The sequence below is a fragment of the Epinephelus lanceolatus genome, chromosome 3 (assembly GCF_041903045.1).
Source record: "Epinephelus lanceolatus isolate andai-2023 chromosome 3, ASM4190304v1, whole genome shotgun sequence".
Lineage (NCBI taxonomy): Eukaryota > Metazoa > Chordata > Actinopteri > Perciformes > Serranidae > Epinephelus > Epinephelus lanceolatus.
In genome coordinates this window covers 45,893,121-45,913,798 of record NC_135736.1, presented here as the reverse complement: position 1 = coordinate 45,913,798, position 20,678 = coordinate 45,893,121, and the positions used below count along the sequence as shown (strand labels likewise).

Sequence of the window (20,678 nt, the reverse complement as noted above, 5' to 3'; positions counted from 1 at the left end):
AAACTTATGTAGACTGGGGGATGCAAGAAAACAATAGACACACTTAACAAGAAAACAGCAGACGCACTGTCCTATGAATCTGATTTTCTCTGTTTTCACCAGTTTTATTTTTTATCTCTGAAATTATTTTAGCCATGTTAGCAAAGTGGCTGTAGGAATGATTCTTTATTGTCATATTCACAACAGTTACAGTGAAGCAGTCATTGCAACAAAAATCTTCAATCTCTCCAACAGTGCTTAGTAACAGTATAACATATAACATCTCTTCATTAAAACATCTAAAAACAACTAGACCTACGTTATCTTTATTCTTAAGTTGCTTACTTACATTACCCTGAGTGTCTCCAGCAATGTTCAAACCCAGAGAAATCTGTAATTTTATTCAAGGTAACTGTGTTTTTTATTTGAGCGTCATATCCACTTCACACCCTATTGTTGCTCCAGCTTCTTGGAAAACACAGAAGTCAGCGAGCCATTTTATTGTTTAGTATTCTTTGCACTGCTCGGTCTTAATAAAGCATAGCTATGCGGGTTAACATTACATTAGCTAATGCAGCTATTTAGGGTTGCAACGCTATGGGATTTTTTTACCTTGATGTGCATATGTGTTACCATGGTTGCCAATTGATTGATGTGCATAAATAGGTTATATATACATATATATATATATATATATATATGTATATTCTATATGTACTTTATTCTGAAGCACTGTTAGGCATGTCTGCTACATCCAGAACCAAAAAAAAAAGCTAGGTGAGTTCAACATGTCCAGGTGGGAATTTAAAAATGCACGAGTTTCTAACAGGTTTTTAATGGAGAAAATGTTTAATGAGTTGAAACAAACACGACAGCATCACCTTTCGAACAAGCTGCTCTGGGCCTACACTGCTGTCAGACAACACTTGACAACATGAAGTGCTAATAAGTTGGTTATTAGCTAATGAATTTGCATGTTGTGATGTCATGAGTGACACTACACATGAGTATTTCTGCATGAATATTACGGTTTATTTCTTTGTTTGTGTTTGTTTAGCTGTGCATGTGCATTTGGTTTCCATGGTACTTTCTGCGAGGTGAACGTGGACGACTGTCAGGACCACGGGTGTGAGAACGACGCCACCTGTGTGGACGGAGTGGGCAACTACACCTGCTTGTGTCCGCCAAACTACACAGGTGTGACAGCGGCATCGATTGGCACTTCACCTCCTCTCCTTCCACTCAGTGATTTTCATCAGGAAACAATAATGATAAAGCATTTTATAGACAATATAACTGATCCGCTCTGACATGCTGAGAGGAGAAATGATCTGCTCTGAATGTTCGGAATGTTACATGATTCCTCTTCCTCTCCTCTCGCTCTCAGGTCTGTTTTGTGAGGAGGAGGAGGATGTGTGCTCTCCAGGTAGAAACCAATGTCAGCATCAGTCCACCTGCATCAGCACTCCTACTGGCCCCAGGTGACAACACACACACACACACACACACTTTATCACTGCCAGGCTCAGCAAAGTTTCAGATCCCAGATGAGATTAAAAATATAGACACACAGAGACAAATATATACAAAGGTTAATGATAACTGCTGAGGTCTGTGTTGACTCCCCAAAATCCTACAACATGTGTCATGTAGTATGTGTGTGTGTGTTTGTATATGTGTTTGTATATGTGTGTGTTCTAGGTGTGTGTGTATCCCAGGCTGGGTGGGGCCGGACTGCGGTATAGATTATAATGAATGTGTGGACAATCGCTGTCAGAATGGAGCTCAGTGTGTCGACCATCTGGATGGCTACAGCTGCGTCTGTCCACAGGGATACAGGTACTGGGAACACTTGGGAAACTGGGAATACTGGGAACACAGGCGACACTGTAGATAGACTGGGGTTTTGGAAAATACTGGAAATTAGAAGCAGTTTCCAGTCTTATGTTAAGATTTCAGGAAACTTGATTTAAAATTATGTTTTCACCCAATCTGCATGTGTGTTTCCATGCAATGTGCTGGGCAGAGCATCAAAAGTTACACAAAATCATCAAATGACAATTAAAAATCAGACGTTTATTATAACTTTTGTCATGTAAATCAAATGACTGATCCTTATTTTTAACTAATATGAATGTTTGAAACCCTCTAGTGGAATATTATCAATGTTTGCACGCCTAAAAAGGATGTTGGCATATGTATGCTTCTACCGATTGTTATGAATTAACCTTCCACATCAAAGAGATTTTAAACTCTCTGTAAGTATCAGTGGATGAAACTCTCAGTCATCTTCCTTTCCCCACAGTGGTGAGTTTTGTGAAGTGGCCCTACCTCCCCCGTCTCTCTGCCAGCTGACCCAGTGTCAGAACGGCGCCCCCTGTGTGGAGAAGACGGGGACTGCGATCTGTCAGTGTCTGCCGGGCTTCGAGGGTCAGAGCTGCGAGAAGCTGGTCAGCGTCAACTTTGTTGACAGGGATTCTTATGTTCAGCTGCAAGACGTCAAGAACTGGCCTCAGGCCAACATCACACTGCAGGTGAGGACGTCACACTGTAGAATGATAGAAATCGAATATCAGCAGTAGCAGACTAACACACATACAAACTGATCGGTGTGTCTTTCTTTATGTGTGTGTGTGTGTTTCAGGTGTCAACAGCAGAGGAAAATGGTATCTTGCTCTATAACGGAGACAACGAGCCAATCGCTGTGGAGCTCCATCAGGGTCATGTGAGGGTCACATATGATCCTGGGAACCAGCCTGCCACTGCTATCTACAGGTAGATGCACACACACACACACACACACACACACACACACACTGAGAAGCACAATATATGTTGTTACAAGGATCCAACTCAGTTCCATCCTGTATGAAAACTGGTTAAAGGTGCAATCTGTAAGTTATGGCCAGAATTTTAGTTTAAAACTTTCAAAAAATGAACAAATATCAACCGAACGTGAAAAATAACGATGTTGGCATTATGTCAAAGACATCTGTGTAATAAGATTAAGATGCAGAGATATCTACTGAAATTGGCACACTAACCAGCAAGCCCCAGCCCTCTCTGTCTTGTAGTACCACTTGTACCTTGAGAGTTGCCAGTGAGTCACTGTAGCCAGGGGCGTCATTTCAGCAAAAGGTAAGGTATAACAATATGACATGCTGTCACAGAGCTACTGATGATGGAGTTTCAAAAATATGAACTTATATAAAACTTCACTTTGGTCTTTGATGCGTCAGAAGTACATACTATGCTATTGAAAACTGTTTCAAGGGACATGAAGCTGTTTCTCACATTTATAATACCTCATGTCTGCATGTAATGCACGACTTGGTGAGAGCAGTGAAAACATCGGACCTATTTCGGCGCACTTCAGCACCACGAACAGCGAGCGGACGTTTAATTATCATTAGTCATGTGTTTAACTTCACAGAAAATAAAGAAAATAAATTAATTACAAGCTCATTTCTAGAAGATAACCAAGGGGTCCGGTGTATGAAACACAGTAAATCAAAGGCCAATTGGTACAATACTGTATAGGCGAATTTATTGGAGTGTCTCCAGAGACCGAAAATACAAGCTTAAAATGCCGACATGAAGAAAAAACCCACATACAATCAGACAGGCTTCAAGACATCATTTAGACAGGCTGTCTACAGCAGCAAAGCAAAATGCTTTTACAACACACAGATAACTCACATAACTCATAACTCGCGGAGGAGCGAAGTGGCGAACAATTTGATTCAATAACACTCGTATTCACTGATGAGCATATTATTGACCTATTTAAGTGCAATACAATGAAAACAACCAGCCAGTGCGCCTCGGACTATCTAACATATCATATCTGATCACTTGCAGCTGCCATACCTTGCCATACCTAAATGATGCCTATGACTGTAGCATCCAGTCAGCCCTCAGTCCAACATGAGAGGATAGAGACGTAGAGGCACAGTAAACACAAAGGCTACATCCAAACTAACTAAAGTTTTAGTTTTAAAATGCATAACTTTCTATAATGCAAAAGATGTGACCACGTTCACTGGCAAAGACAGGAAATCATACAAAAAGAAGCAAAACAAGTTATTGTTGATGTGGCTTTCCACCACTTGAGACAGCTGTTGGCGAGCCAGGAGAAAAGGTTTGATGCTGAACTTTACTTTGCTTTATTTAACTTTATTTTTCTTTATAAGAACAAAGCACATTAATCAATATTCCTGTAAATGTGCCAGTGTTAGCCAGCTGGCTAATTTTCAACTGCAGTCCTTTGGCAAGATGTTTGAAACCAATGAAATGATAAAATTCACAGGACAAAGACAGCATAAAGGCATAAAGACAGAATTATCTACAGCAATTAGAAATGGTCAGGGTAGAACAGAATTAAGGCAAAGCAACAAGCACAGCAGAGCATCAGTGCAATACAATGACACAACAACAACAACAACAACAAACAGACATGCAAACGACACGAAGCACCAACACACAGATTAGCATTACATTCAGACATGCAGAGCAGCAATAGTAAGTAAAGCCATGCGACAGAAAGTTACTTATGCTGTTAATAGAATAGATATTGCCTAATGTTGGCTATTTGGCCAATTGTGTCATTAAACTAAAGTCAACACAAACCAAAAACATTTAAAATGGCGCTGATATATGGTTTAAGTGGAGCTATTTTCTTGCTATTATGGTTTTGCTAAAGCTAAGCGAAGCTATAACGTTAAGATTTTACAATAGCAGTGATTTTTGACTGGCTCTTTGAGTTTCAGTGGTTTGGTCAAACTGTGCGTATTCTCGCCCTGCTGTTAGTTGCCTTTTTTGTTTGTTTGTTTTAATAATGGACCCAGTCGTAGACCAGTGTATTGCAGCCCCCTAGTTCTTCAGAGCATGTGGTCAGACATTTGACATTACACCTTTAAAATAGGAGCTGTTTGAAAAGCAGGGTAAATTTTATTTAAAAGACAAAACAAGCCGAAAAACATTAGTTCTTCCTTCTTCTTCGAATTAACCCCTTGAAACCTGAGCAAATCGGCTTGATTTCTTGTAAAAACACGGGAAGAAGGCAATTAGCAACGGAAGAAGACATTACCCCCAAAAATGAGCAAGAAATTATTTTTAGAAAAATTAAAAACAATAAATTTATTTTTTTTAAAAAGAAGAGGAATCAAGTTAGAGAAAGAGTGCTTAAAATTATAAGAATTCTGTAACATCATTTCTAAATGTGATAATAATAATTATAAATATGGTTTTTCTATAGCTTTTTCTTTTTCCCTATTTTTTTTTTCAATATTTTTCTAAATCTATTTTATTTTATTTATCAGTTTGTTGGACATTTCTCACCAAGTTGCTCATTGCCTTTTTGCCCATGTTGTTGAAAGAAATCACACCAATATTCTCAGGGATCAAAGGTTTAAATACTCACGAAAGGTGTCTGACAGCAGCACATGAAAAGTCATGTCGTTCCAGGTTTCAAAGTATTTACAAATATGTTGAGTAGTCGTATTTTACACCACTGTATGTGCTTGTGTTTCATTAATTGTACAACTCCCCAATTTGTCTGAGTCAAACCTCAAAATGTTATTTTTTATCATTTTTTACTGTAATTTAAAGAGTTCATCTTGTTAATCAATTAATCATTTCAGCTCTTATTTTATATACAGTACTATTTGGTAGTGTAATCTTTAACAGTGCATTACAGTGAAAAGTAACTATCGCTGACAGATAATTATATACTGCAGTAACAAGTACAATATGTCCCTCTGAAATATAAAGTATGATGGAATAAAAACAACTTAAGTACCTCAAATTTATACTACAGTACAGTGCTTGAATAAATATACCTTGGTACGTTCCACCACTGAAAATGTCAAATATAGACAAATTTGCTAATTTCTATATATATACAGTACAGGCCAAAAGTTTGGACACACCTTCTCATTCAATGCGTTTTCTTTATTTTCATGACTATTTACATTGTAGATTCTCACTGAAGGCATCAAAACTATGAATGAACACATGTGGAGTTATGTACTTAACAAAAAAAGGTGAAATAACTGAAAACATGTTTTATATTCTAGTTTCTTCAAAATAGCCACCCTTTGCTCTGATTACTGCTTTGCACACTCTTGGCATTCTCTCCATGAGCTTCAAGAGGTAGTCACCTGAAATGGTTTCCACTTCACAGATGTGCCTTATCAGGGTTAATTAGTGGAATTTCTTGCTTTATCAATGGGGTTGTGACCATCCGTTGTGTTGTGCAGAAGTCAGGTTAATACACAGCCGACAGCCCTATTGGACAACTGTTAAAATACATATTATGGCAAGAACCAATCAGCTAACTAAAGAAAAACGAGTGGCCATCATTACTTTAAGAAATGAAGGTCAGTCAGTCCGGAAAATTGCAAAAACTTTAAATGTGTCCCCAAGTGGAGTCGCAAAAACCATCAAGTGCTACAACGAAACTGGCACACATGAGGACCGACCCAGGAAAGGAAGACCAAGAGTCACCTCTGCTTCTGAGGATAAGTTCATCCGAGTCACCAGCCTCAGAAATCGCAAGTTAACAGCAGCTCAGATCAGAGACCAGATGAATGCCACACAGAGTTCTAGCAGCAGACCCATCTCTAGAACAACTGTTAAGAGGAGACTGCGCCAATCAGGCCTTCATGGTCAAATAGCTGCTAGGAAACCACTGCTAAGGAGAGGCAACAAGCAGAAGAGATTTGTTTGGGCCAAGAAACACAAGGAATGGACATTAGACCAGTGGAAATCTGTGCTTTGGTCTGATGAGTCCAAATTTGAGATCTTTGGTTCCAACCGCCGTGTCTTTGTGAGACGCAGAAAAGGTGAACGGATGGATTCCACATGCCTGGTTCCCACTGTGAAGCATGGAGGAGGAGGTGTGATGGTGTGGGGGTGTTTTGCTGGTGACACTGTTGGGGATTTATTCAAAATTGAAGGCACACTGAACCAGCATGGCTACCACAGCATCCTGCAGCGACATGCCATCCCATCCGGTTTGCGTTTAGTTGGACGATCATTTATTTTTCAACAGGACAGTGACCCCAAACACACCTCCAGGCTGTGTAAGGGCTATTTGACCAAGAAGGAGAGTGATGGAGTGCTGCGGCAGATGACCTGGCCTCCACAGTCACCGGACCTGAACCCAATCCAGATGGTTTGGGATGAGCTGGACCGCAGAGTGAAGGCAAAGGGGCCAACAAGTGCTAAACACCTCTGGGAACTCCTTCAAGACTGTTGGAAAACCATTTCAGGTGACTACCTCTTGAAGCTCATGGAGAGAATGCCAAGAGTGTGCAAAGCAGTAATCAGAGCAAAGGGTGGCTATTTTGAAGAAACTAGAATATAAAACATGTTTTCAGTTATTTCACCTTTTTTTGTTAAGTACATAACTCCACATGTGTTCATTCATAGTTTTGATGCCTTCAGTGAGAATCTACAATGTAAATAGTCATGAAAATAAAGAAAACGCATTGAATAAGAAGGTGTGTCCAAACTTTTGGCCTGTACTGTATATATTTTACAGAAGGTCAGCTATCACCTCTTCTTTGATTTTAATTTATTGTTTTTAGGCTACAGGTTAATCTGAGAGAGTCTGTGTCAGTGGCTGCAGTCCTTATTTTTGTTTTTATTTTCTAGTATAAAACATTAACTTATTTTGTAAAAGGAGCAGATCATTTGAAACTTATTCTCACTTTGATTTTGTGAAACCTCAGTGAGCAGTTTTATAGAAACTGTGTTTTCTTGTAACAAGCACAGCTCAGAATGTTGGTGAGAAGGGGCAGGTCCTTGACAAAAGCCCCATCAGTTGAAACTAAGTGGGAAATAAATAGTTACAGTGGAATTATACTGCTTTTTTTCTGTGCGAGGGTCACGACCTCCATCTGCCGAACCTGACCAGCTCAACGTGTCTAACATCACACTTAACCTCGTTACTCCAGCCAGCAGCTACAGCGCAGGTTGATTAGCGTGTTCTCCTCGTCAGATTTTGAAGGCTGAGTGTTTGTCGAGCCGAGCAATCTGCCGGACTCCCATCAGGCCCTCGGCAGCCTCTTGGCTCACTGTAGCCCAGCAACAGCGCTCAGAGCATGTTAGTGCGTGATGTGTGTTGTTGCTCGGAGCGAGTCCTGCAGTGTTTGGGAATGTGGACACGGGCAGTGTAAGTATTGTGGTTAAACTGCAGATGTAGCCAGAGAACACTCAAAGCTGAGTGTCCACTTGATCAGGTGTCAAGTGCTTAAATGTTTGGATGGTTCACTGTTAAGGAGGAGGAGGCGCGGCTAGCCGTCAGCCTGATGCACACACACAGTCTGAGGCTATTTGTGTGATAAGCACCTGCAGAGAGGAGATTGAGAGCATGGCAACTCATTTGAAAAGAGAAAAAATGAAGAGAGCCGAGAAAAACTGAGAACTTGAGATTTGAAAAAGAGGAATTCATCAGTCCGAATAATTATAAAAGGCCGTTTTAAGGTTCTTTCATTTTCTTTTCACTTTATTCCAAATCAAGTGGGAAATAAAATTACATATTGTGGCATTTCAGATCTGGTCCGGCTCCTGTTCACACTGACTTTTTGTAAACAAACCAAGAGGAGTAAACATGAAGTTATAAAGACAAACAGATAACACCATGATTGGACAGTTTTGGCAATTTTAATCCTGCATCATCAGGACCTGCGCATGGAAATGGAATTCTGGTGACAGACAGAAGTTTATGCAGCACTTTAACGCTTCTGATGTTTATTTATATTCTTTAGTATCACAAAGAAGAAATGACTGATGAGCTAACAGGTAGAGAAAGTAATGATTCGAGGTTTATTACGGTGGGATCGCTGTCACACACTTTTTTAATGGACTCAATGAACTGACATAGTACATGGACTTGTTAACAGCTTTTGACCTGTTCATCTGGGAAAATACCGGCATTGATGTGCATATGTGTTACCAGGGTTACCAACTGATGTGCATAAATAGGAGATATATATCTGGCCATAAATACATCAATTATAAGATTGCTTCCTAGACAAAATCATACTTAAATCACGTGTCTGCTATCGGGAAAATTCTTTGATTGGTTTGTTGGCTTTCACACCACAAACAAACTGCACCAGAAGCGAACCGAGACTCTTTAAATAGTTTCTGTTTGGTCGTTTGGTCCGCACCAGGGCTGATCAGCAGCTGTCACATCAGACCAAACAAACTGTACTAACCAGGTATACACACCTGACTTTATTTTAGCAGAACCAAACAGGTTAGCTTAGAAAGTGCCCATTTAGAATGTGACACAGGCCAGAACAGACCTGGTTCAGAACTTCTGCCTGTTCAGGGATTCATAAAGGTTTGATGCTGCTGTTGATGTGCCCATCAACACTGATTTAGTGAAATAATCACCCATCAGATCTTAATAGCCAGGATTTAAAATGTCAATGCCATCTTCCTGCATAGCTTGCTGGATAAAAAAAACACCCACTAATATCTGGCTTTTGTATTTAATGGGAAAGGTTACAGTCGGCATACGCATATTCCCGAGACAAATGACTCTGCAGCAGTCACGGGTATTTATCAGCTACAGCTCTATTCAGCTCGGGTTGGCAGTGATGGAAATATGACACCCAGCTGGACACAGTAACTTTCACCCCTTCTCCCTCCAAGCTGCGCTCGAACATTTGTCCAAATTAGTCAGCAGTGAGTTTGAAAGAGAGTCGAATCACTTTCCCTAGCCTCTGTACTGCTCTCTACTGTTTACTAACCTGTTTTTCAGTGTGTTCATGACATCAAATGTGACACAGTATTTACTGCAGAGCTATGATCTACTGGCAATGAGAAAGGAGTTTATCGCCTACTTTTCGCAGGTTTTCTTGCATTAAAAAAAACCTGCATTTAGGTGCAAATGTTTGGTGGAAAGGGGATATATCCAACTACCACCATGAAAAGTAGTGACAGAAAAATAAACACGATCCAGTGCATCCAGCGTGGATAATATTGACACAGCTGTACAAGTATTTTTCAGTTGTTCCGAAAAACAAAACTGCTCCAAATTACTACCACACTGTGTCTGTGTTGGCTAAACGGGTTCTGACTGATTGCCACTGATTTGTTAGTGTGAAGCGAGACAAAATAACCCCCATTCCCTACATTTCCTGGGCCTTAGGGCCTCTCCCAATACCCACACTTCCCTAGAAATACCCACTTACACTTGGTTGTGCGTGTTCACGTTTAGGCTAGTGGTGTCTCAAAACAGAATTGAGGTCGTGGAAGTGGTTTCCAACACTTAAAACCCGCCCTGGATTCCAAGGGAGCCCCGACCCACACTTTCAACGAAGTGGAAGATGAAATTTCCCAGAACACCTTGCGAAGTCAGCAACTTTGGCAAGTTTTGGAAAACAATTTGTTACTGAACGATCGGGATGTAGGCTAGTGGACTAGCGTAAACTCATCAGCAACTCGGTTGAACACTTGCCCGAACAAAATCGATCAGAACTAGAAGACGTTGTAGGCGCCTCCTGTTTTCAGCATTTCTTCTCCGTTGATTCATCAGATGGAGAGGAATAAACATAGCACACGCCACACCACAAGCGCTGGAGCCAGCATTTTCATTGCGTCACCTCAATGCGTGACGTATGCCTGCACGTCGGCATGAAGCGGTGTCCCATTTCTTAGGGAAGGATCTCTACCCTCGCTTCCCTCATCAAGGCTTATCTGGCAAATGAGGGCACTCAATACCAAGTGGAAGATTTAAGGGGTAGAAATGGGACAGGCCCTTAACCAGCCTTAACCGTAGTGAATATTGACCCTGCAATGACATTTGGACGATGATTTTATCCAATTTCACCAATAAAATGTAATCCCAGAAAAGGACACAGTATCCATGTGCTCTCTCTTTATCATTCTTCGTTCCTACATTGTAAATCTGATATGGAAAGTGTGTTGTACACCCTCTACATACAGCACTGAGACAGTGAATGATGGGCAATTTCACACGGTGGAGCTGGTGACCTTTAATCGAATGGTGAACCTGTCTGTGGACGGAGGAGAGCCGACAACTCTGGACAGTCAGGGCCGGAGCCAGCCGGTGACGGGGGATGCACCTCTGTATGTAGGAGGTAAGAGCAGACAAGCACTCAAAAGCACACAAAAACTATTCATGGACCAGTTTATGGAATTTTCAAGCTGACATCTGACCGCCTGCCTCCCCAGGTATGCCCGAGGAGGTGATGGACGCCTCTCTGGGTCTCTCCTCCCAGACCCTCAACATGTCCAGTTTTCACGGCTGCATCAGGAACCTCTACATCAACCATGAGCTGCAGGACTTCACCCGCAGCCACATGAAGCCAGGGGTGGTGCCAGGCTGTCAGCCCTGCCGCAAGCTCTACTGTCTGCATGGGATCTGCCAGCCCAACGCTGCACAGGTAGGAGACACACAGCCAACACAAAACAGCATGTGTCAACAGTGATAAGCCTTACAAACACTAGAGTGACATAAAAGTTAAATCAAAGACTAATCGTGCATTAATAAGAAAAAATACATATATTTTAAGAATTTGAGAATTTTGTTCTTGTGTAGATTGTCCCTGAACTCAACCTCGACATCAAAATCTGCACTTTTATTAATGTCCTGTTTATCTAAAAGGGGCAAAAATCGTTTCACCGCTAGGTTTGCTGTTGTGCACTGCCTGTAGACCAAAACAAAGTGTGTCATGAGCCACACCTCCCTCTACCTCTGCTCTCCACCCCCACCCCCCACTCGCCTCGTCTAAACTTAGTTTAGCAGTTAGCGATGTCTTTCACTCACTCTCAGTCTCTGCTGTGTTTAGCTATTTCCCTGCCTACTTCAATGATGATGGTACCTGTAATAAATGTAATATATCTGCTGAGATGGAGACGAGGCTCAGTGACTAGAAGAGCTGGTAGAAGCGCCCCATAGCTGTAAGTTACTCCAGTAGCCGGTGGCAGCAGACTCGGCTAGAGCCATCGCCGGATCCCGGCTAGTGCTAACACCGGGAGCTAACGCTAACGTTTCTACTCTTCTCCGTGAGTGAGAGCGATGTTTTAGCCTGACTACATGTTACAATGCTAATTGCAAATGTTAGCTGGGCTGCCGGGCTACTCACCCAACACAACCGTAACGCCTGACCCATTGCTGGGACCGAGCCGCTAATAACTCAATCTCCGGACGTTAACCCATGCTACGATTGTAACATTAAATTTAATTGAATCGACATAGCGACATGTGCCTAACGTTACTGTAACACTAATTAAAACAGACATTTGACTTTATGTTGTACCTGTCCAGGAGAAGAAGAGCTAGCTCCGAGTCAGATTGTAGCCCCTTTAGCTCTCGCAGTGCTCTCCACCTTGGAAATGCAAGGCCAATGTTAATCCGGGTTCTGTCCCTTTCTTTATCCGACAACTTCTTCGCCAACTACCGCTGTTTCTTTAGAGGTTATATCGGATCCTGGTCGTTTTCAGGTGGACGTTTTGTTCCGCTCTCCGCCATTTCGCTTCGAAAATAGGTGCTGCCATTGCTCATTGGCTGTAGCCTTTTATAGGGAGGGAGGGCCAAGGGCTCCGAGAGGAGGGAGGAGGCGGCGATTCACATGAACGTACATGAATGCGCAGCCGGACCAGCTTGTAAACAAGGGGCTGGAGATCAACACAGAGAGAAGGTGTGTGACGTCATGCTATACTCCAGATGAAATGGATGATAAGATGCCCCTTTAACTTGAATGTTTCAATAGTCAAGCTCTTTTTCATAATTTATAATGTATCAGGAATTTTCCTGAGGTGAAGATCACTTGAATGTTATTTTATTTCATTTGGCATGTCGTAGCAAACAAACATGGCATTTCAGTATTTAAAGAGCTCTCTATTCTCTTAAAAACGTTGTTGCAAAAGGAAAACTTTGAGGGACACAGAATAAAGGAGGCAGAGGAGGAGAAGGTTAATGATGTTTAATGTATTTTTTTTGCGCAGTTTTTCGGGTTCAGACATTTATTAAGATTTTTCTTTTCACTGATAATGGATAAAGAAGATAAAGTAGTAAACATGTTGTGTTTTCAGGGTCCCCAGTGTCACTGCCAGCCCGGTTGGACAGGACAACATTGTGACCAGCCAATAACAGGAGGCCTTACTGGAGCCGATGTTGTCACCACGGCAACTGGTGTCAACCCGTGTGAAGGAAGCAAGTGAGTGTTGATTTTCTTGGCATTTAAATCATGCACTTTACCTCCACTTAACAAATGCCATTCCTCATGACATGAATTCAAAAGTGTTAATGTGACAAATACATAGATTCCTGTTAATGTTGTTTTTCTGTTGATTTGTCCTTCATGTCAAGTGTTTTCTCCTCATCTTCTTCATTGCGTTCATTAATCCAGGTGTGTGAAGGGTGCGTGTGTGGCACTGGACACACAGACTTACCGCTGCGACTGTGTGGAAGGATACCATGGTGCGTTGTGTAACCTGCAGGAGGAGCCCGCGGGGTTGTGCCAGGGTCTGCAGTGTTTGCACGGCCAGTGTCAGATGACGGAGGACGGAGAGCGCTGCGTCTGTGAGCAGGGATACACCGGAGAGAGCTGTGATATAGGTGAGGGAGAACGAGGGATCAGGGTGCGAACAGCTTATTTGATGTAAATGTTTGTAGAGATGGTCACTGTGTCAGATTATGTGTCATGGAGCTTTAAACACGTTAGACCCCCACCACTCATACCTAACAGTCTTTCACAACCTGCATGAATCACACAAGAGATCAATGTGTGAAAGAAAACTTAAACATGCTGGACTGTCTGTGCTCCAAAAGCAGAAGCAGTTGTCTTTCGCTAACACACGCTACACAGATTAAACAGTTATCATGCCCAGTTCTCACTTTATTCCCTACGCTCCACATGTGTCAGATCAGACTATTATTGGTCTGATCCCAGCTTTGGTGTCATCCTGGAGAACGTATTCACACCCATGCATCAGTATATATTTTAGATCAGTGGTTCCCAACTGGTCCAGCCACAGAGTCAAGATTTCTCCTTAGTCGTTAGCTCAAGGTCCACACAGTTTAATGCACATGTGCTGACCGTGCATGCAGCCTGTTGTAGGTGCTCCCTTAAGCTGTCTTTGTACTTGTTTCACAATATCCCCTCAGGGATCCATAAAGTATTTCTGATTCTGATTAACAAGTTGCTGTCAAGTTTGCTGTCTCTGTCAAGTAGCTGCCCGTAAATCACTCACTCTATATCATGAAACAGGACTTCAAAACAAAAACTCTGTGCTGGAAATTTACTGTATCTTCTAATGTATCTTGTGGTCCATTCAAAATGGACCTGCGACCCACTTTTGGCTCTCAAAAACTATGGCTTTTCTACTGCTGTCTCTATAACACAGTATAATTTGTAAAATCTGTAGCAAATCACAGCTTGTAATAAACAAAAAAAGACACTGAAAATATGAAGGTTAGTTCACCCAATTTGATTCTGAATAATCAACTAATCTTTCCTTTGGGGAAAAAAGTAGTTCCAGTAAGTTAGTTTTGAACTGTATATTTTCTTTTTTTGTCCAAGACAGTCTCTGGGACAACTTGTTGCTGTCCTGTTTTCTTCAGCAACTTATGCTGCGTTCATGTTACGGGCGACACTTTGACAGACTGCAGTTCATTTTCAATGGAAGCCAGAGACATGAAGCTACAAAGTGACGCCCGACATTAGTGTTACAAGCAAAAGTTGAGCTTCCCCCTCAAATGGGGCTTAGACTTTTTTCAGAAGCACAGATACTTTATGTCCAATTACAAACCTTAGGTGACGTTCAGTTGAGATGCTTTGCGGCAGGAAGCAGACACACACAAGCCCATGGCGACGTAACTATGCTAATGAGCGCTTCAACAACGCGTCACTGGTGACTCATGTAGTGTTTAACTGTCGCATGAACACGGCATTAAAACTAGGGTACGCAGTTTTCTGGAACAGACAAAAATGTAATAATAATAATAATAATAAAATGCTAGAACTTAAAACACTTTGTCACAACAGTCATTCATTTCAATCATCCCAATCGTGACTGTGATCCCGTTACCATTATACAGCAGCAGTTCTATGAGAATAATCGTCCTGTGTCGTTGCAAACATGTGAGCCGGTAGAATCCGTTGAGATGACACACTGTAATGCGAGGCTTTAGCTAGCTGCTAGCTAAATATGAACTTGAAGCTGCAGCCGTGACCCTTTGGTTCTTGTTAACGGAAGGCTAAATTATAAGCCACATTTTCTCCACCTCTGAAAGTCTTTCCCGATATATACGTGTTTTCTTTTGTTTATTGTCAGACTCTCTTTTTGATGAGTCAGTCTTCCTTGTTGGGTTTGCTTTGCAGTGTAGGCCAGTGGTTCCCAACTGGTGCAGCCACAGGGTCCAGATTTCTCCTTAGTCACTTGCGTTTGGCCATGTCGTCGAGCTAGTTTGCTGTCTCTGTCAAGTAGCTGTCCGTTAGTCACCCAGCAGGAGACGACACTGAAAGATAAAAGCTCTGTGCCGAAAATTCACTGTACTTAAAAATAAAGTGCGTTTTTTCAGACTTGATGTGTTTGTAAGTAACTTGCAATCCAATCAGAGTGGACCCATGACCCACTTTTTGGGAACCCCTGGTGTTGGCAGTTGTGCACATGCATCTGAATCTTAGAACAGCCAATAGAAATGCCCTCTCTCTGAAATGACCTGTGGGTGGCCAAAGTCTCCTGTCACAGGCTAGATTTTCTCACGCCTGAAAACAGAGCCAAGAGGAGGTGCAGAGGTCTTGAGTTCTCTTGTTTTGTCGTATAGCCCTAGTGGTTGGTGGGAAATTCTTTTATTTGTAATTTTGGTGAAATGACCCTTTAACTGCTGACTCCTCATCTGTCAATCCTCCCTGTGTGTCCCCGTCTACAGAGTCCCCGTGTCAAGGTGAGCCGGTGAGAGATTACCACCGCCTGCAGCATGGGACCGTCCTCTGCCAGACGTCCAAGCCTTTCTCCTGGGTGGAATGTCGGGGGCGGTGCCAGGTGGGAAACGAGCCGGGCGCCACCACCGCCACCTCCTGCTGCGCTCCTCTAAGGGTCCGACGTCGACGGCTCACTTTCGAATGCGACGACGGGACCTCGTTTACGCAGGATGTGGAGAAGCCTGTGGAGTGTGGCTGCAAGGAGTGTGTGTAGTACTGTGGATGAAACGGTGCGCACATACACACATGCAGATACACACACACACATGTCTAAACACAACACGCACACACCAAGCTGTACACACACTGTAAGGATCACTGATAAACAGACATTTTGGTGTTTGTTTTGTGTGTTTTTCGCGCACAGATGCAGTTTTGTAACATAAGACAGTCCTCCCCTCTCGAAACATGAAATCAACGAGTCAACCTCATCGTCGTCTTCCTCCTCTTCACCTGCTGCAGCAGAGCCTGCGCGCTAACTACCTAACTCCAGCTCATCTTTAATACTCGTGTGTGAAAAGCCTCCGTATGCCTTCTTGTATGTGTTTTTGATGTGTGGCTGGTTAAGTGCTGCTCTTCATTCCCTCACAGCTGCGACGGTGAGCTTATCGCAAGACATAAAGGTACTAATTTAAGCCAGGGACTCGTTTATGAAATACAAGGTCTCTCAGTAAAATTTGACATGTTAAAAATCAATGTAAATATTTCACCTGTCAGATTTCATGTGCAGGTGTTTCTGAGTGGCAGCACTGAGGTCTGTCGGTTTGACGAAGGAGGGAACTGCTGGTGAAATAAAGCTACATTTTAAAGTATTGTTGCTGCAGACGTGACTGCTGTTTAGGCTCCAGATTATCTGCTTCTCTGAAGAGGGTTTAAGCAAGTGATTGAAACGACTTTATGTGTTGATCTTACAATAATCAGGAAGGTGAAATCATGAGCCTGTCATCACATGGTACCCACAGGGTCTTTAAAGTATTTAAAAAGCATGAAATTTAACCTTCTCAAACGAGGGCTTTAAGGTATTGAATTTCGTTTACAGAGGTCTTGAAAAATCTTGGATCTTGAAAAGCCTTTCAGACCATTGCTCACATACTTCAAAAGATAAAATCAGCGCGATATTCTAAACAGTTTTTACCAACTCTAAGATCTTGGTTTGTTCTGCAAGTGGAAACAACAAGACGGCGTACATCGCCAAATTTGGTCTGGCTGCGTTCATCACGAAACAACCGACTGACCAAATCAGAGAAGCCACCCATTTTGTTGTTATGTTTAATGACAAAACAACAAAGACCAAACAGTTTAATATGATTGTGAGTATTATAATAAATTGTTTTACTGAATTTAAGTACTTAGAAAACAATTCTGTTCTAGGGCTTAAAATCAATACTGGTTTTTCTATGATGTCCGTCATACTTTTGCCAGTATGGCCATGAAACTGACATTGATTTTTTTTCTCAGAGGTATTAAAAAGGTCTTAAAGAGTTTTAAATTTAACTTAAAAAGGTCCTGAAAGGTCTTAAATTTAACTTGGAGAACCCAGGGGGTACCCTGCATCATCCTCACAAAATTACATTTAACAAGCAGAAACTCTGAAACACAGAATGTGTCGTAAACACAAAATAATGTCCTGATTGAAGGGTGTGTCTAAGACACAGCTTTAACAGTCCTTCCTCTTACAATACATCCAAACAGAACACACTGTAGGAATAATTTTTCCCCTTAAAGCAACTGGAAGCTGTAGGTTATATCAACGACAAGCTAAAGTACAGAAATATGAATACAGACCGTAGCTAGTCATTTTAGTCAGGACAGTTTATGCATTCTCGATTTTACTTATTACTTATAACAGATTTTATGTCCCGCACAACGTGACAACAGAATAGATTTTAAATTAAATTTAGGCAATTAAATGAAGGCTGTGGCTTCCATTTTAAATTAAAATAAACTATGAAAGTCTTGCTCACAGTAGAAACCTTTAAATCCTAGAATAAATGCAGGTTATTGAGTTTAGCTCATAATCCCAATGTAAATAAAAAGGTCACCCTGCCAGCATACATAGCCTGAAGGTCAAAGGTCACAGGGTTCACAGGGGACAGCAGAGGGGTCATGATAGGTTCCCATTGCTGCTCACCAGACACCCTTTCTCCCAGTTTAGACTGGCGGGGGGGCTGGGAGTGTGTGTGTGTGTGTGTGTATGTTTTGTACTCCTATCCTTGTGAGGACCAGTGCTTACAGACCTTGAGAATAAGAAAATATTTTGGTTGTTTCTCACTTCCTCAATGGTCGATTTCTGGGTTTAAAGGACAGTTCACCCCAAAATCCAAAATACATATGGTTCCTCTTGCCTGTAGTGCTATTTATAAATCTAGATTGTTTTCGTGTGATTGTATCGGCCATGACGATATCTGTCTTCTCCCAAATGTAATGGAACTAGATGGCACTTGGCTTGTGGTGCTCAAAGCGCCAAATCTAATTTTCTTTCTACCTAATTACACAAGCCAACCTGTATCACAGCGCAGAAGGAAGCATGCATCAACTGCCAGCTCACCTAGTACCACTGAACTGGCCAACGTTACAGCTCAGCGAGGAGGACGCCATTAATGTTCACATCTTGCACTTTCACAAGCTGGAGCCTTTTGTCCATGAGCAGATGTACGTTTGCTAATCTCTTTAAACACATGTCTGCATACAGATGCAGAATCCGTAGGTGACAGGACTAGATTTTGGTATTTATAGTGTTTTAGTTTCTGTTTGTAGACTACAAGTCTGACCAATCATGTTTGAACAGAGGTGGAGCGCATTGGCTGAAATGCATCTCTGAACCCATCGTCTATCGTCTGTTGACGAGTTAGCTTTATAGTGGCTTTTTTAATGTATCTGCATTCATATATGTATTTATAGGGATTAGTCAAAATAATTTGTGCACAGAGGACGACGCTTTGGCTTGCTCAGCCTGAAATATTGCCCCCAGAGGCTTTATTGTTGTCAAACGATAGCTGATGGGTTCAGAGATTGTGCTCTTCGTTATGCGCGGTGATACAAAAAAAAATCCTACATGAAACTGCTCACAACAAGGTCTGTGGATTATCTTGAGTGATGGGGTCATGATTTCTGGAAAGAGACATTGCTGTTGAGTTTTTCAAATGTATTTTTTTGGTGCTTTGAGCACCACAAGCCGAGTGCCATCTAGTTCTATTATACTGGAGAGAAGGCAGACATCTCTACGACCGATATCTCCAACACTCTGCAACTCACACCAAAACAATCTAGACCAATAAATAGCACTACAGGTAAGAGGAAAAATATGTATTTTTGATTTGAAGGTGAACTGCCCCTTTAAATTTGGTTTTTATTGCTGACGTTAGAACTAAGTTTGAGTTAACGTGAAGGGCTGCGTATTGAAAACCTCAATATTGTTATGGTACTGACCAAGATGTGTTTAGCAGCGGGTTCAGAAGGCTGTCATATAGCTTTTCTTTATAGCTTTTTAACATTTCATATTTCTCAATGTAAGGTGTCAAAGGGTATCAATATTATTGTGTAAAAACAAAAATGAATTTCAAATAATACAGCCCAGACGAAATGATTTGGGATTGGCCATGTAGCTGTGATGGTTAGCGTCTGAGGAGGGCACTATGTGAATCAGGGTCCTCACAAGTATAGAAGCACAGTGTTGTGTGTGTGTGTGTGTGTGTGTGTGTGTGAGTGTGTGTTTGTCACTGTAAAGACGCTTCCAACAACAAGACGCTGTCCCTGATAATGAGCTTCATTATACGACGATGCAGTGTGTTTGTTCGGATCAAACGCTTCCTTTCCGATTTGTCAGAAGAGCCAGTGAACGCATCATAGAAATGCCACTCAGAAAATGTAGCTTTTATATATGATGACATGTTATTTATATGGATGTGAAACTAAAATAAAGATGCGTAATGTTACGTTTTAACATGTTTTATTTGTTTTTTTAGCCTGAGTTAAATTTTCCATAAAAAGCCGACGAGTTGTTTCATAAATCAGATTCAAACTAATGTAGCTTTTATTATCGTTATTATTATTATAACTGCAATACATCTACACACAGTAACAGCCTAACAGATTGTAATATATATTATAAGCTTATAATGCATTTGATTTTGTCATAGTATTTTTATATGTTGAAAACGATGTTGTCACTGTATCATCTGTAGACTGTAGAGGAATCTTTGTTTTCAGTCGCCAAAAAAATCATTGATGGGAATTTTACAAAAAAAAAGAAGAAAAAAAATCAGATAGTGTTTCAGTTCATGTTGTCTCACCTGAAAGCAGACAGCAGTTAGTGCTTCTTTTTCCTATTTATTTAAATAAAGAGCTGTTTCTCCTTCACTGTTTTTCCTTTTTTTCTTTCTTCTTCAACCTTGACACTGGCTCTGGTTTTCTTGTTGTTGCTCTGACCTTTGACCTTGTTGTGTCATGGCTGTCTAGCGTCCAGGCTGAGTCAATAGGCGATGGCAGCTCAGGGAGAGAGAGAGAAAAGGGAGGATGGTGGGCAGAAGGAAAGAGAGAGATAGCAGAGGGTGGGAAAGGAGGCTAAAAAGGGAAGAGGAGAGGTGGATGGAGTGATGGAGGAGGATGGGAGGCCTGTTTGGATACAGTGAGAGCAGAGAAAGATGGAGGACAAAGTGAGGAAGGATGGAGGGAGAGGAAAGAGAAAGAGGGATGTCCCGCTGGGAAGGGGAGTTGGAGGGGGGCAGC

The 20,678-nt window shown here is 41.6% G+C and overlaps 1 protein-coding gene across 2 annotated transcripts in view; it reads left to right on the top strand.

Moving 5' to 3' along the window:
* Positions 1–20,309, top strand: part of LOC117255211 (slit homolog 1 protein-like) — a 118,070-nt gene extending 97,761 nt beyond the window's left edge. Inside the window, exons 29-39 of one of the 2 annotated variants that reach the window (XM_033623877.2) lie at positions 1,037–1,176; positions 1,367–1,460; positions 1,681–1,818; positions 2,285–2,513; positions 2,624–2,754; positions 10,945–11,099; positions 11,194–11,405; positions 13,057–13,181; positions 13,374–13,582; positions 15,899–16,180; positions 16,318–20,309. In XM_033623877.2, coding sequence (XP_033479768.2) covers positions 1,037–1,176; positions 1,367–1,460; positions 1,681–1,818; positions 2,285–2,513; positions 2,624–2,754; positions 10,945–11,099; positions 11,194–11,405; positions 13,057–13,181; positions 13,374–13,582; positions 15,899–16,164 — 1,699 coding nt within the window. In that variant the 3' untranslated portion in view covers positions 16,165–16,180; positions 16,318–20,309. Of the gene's footprint in view, positions 1–1,036; positions 1,177–1,366; positions 1,461–1,680; positions 1,819–2,284; positions 2,514–2,623; positions 2,755–10,944; positions 11,100–11,193; positions 11,406–13,056; positions 13,182–13,373; positions 13,583–15,898 lie in introns of both variants that reach the window. The other variant, XM_033623876.2, reaches the window with a different exon arrangement.
* Positions 20,310–20,678: the final 369 nt, after the last annotated feature.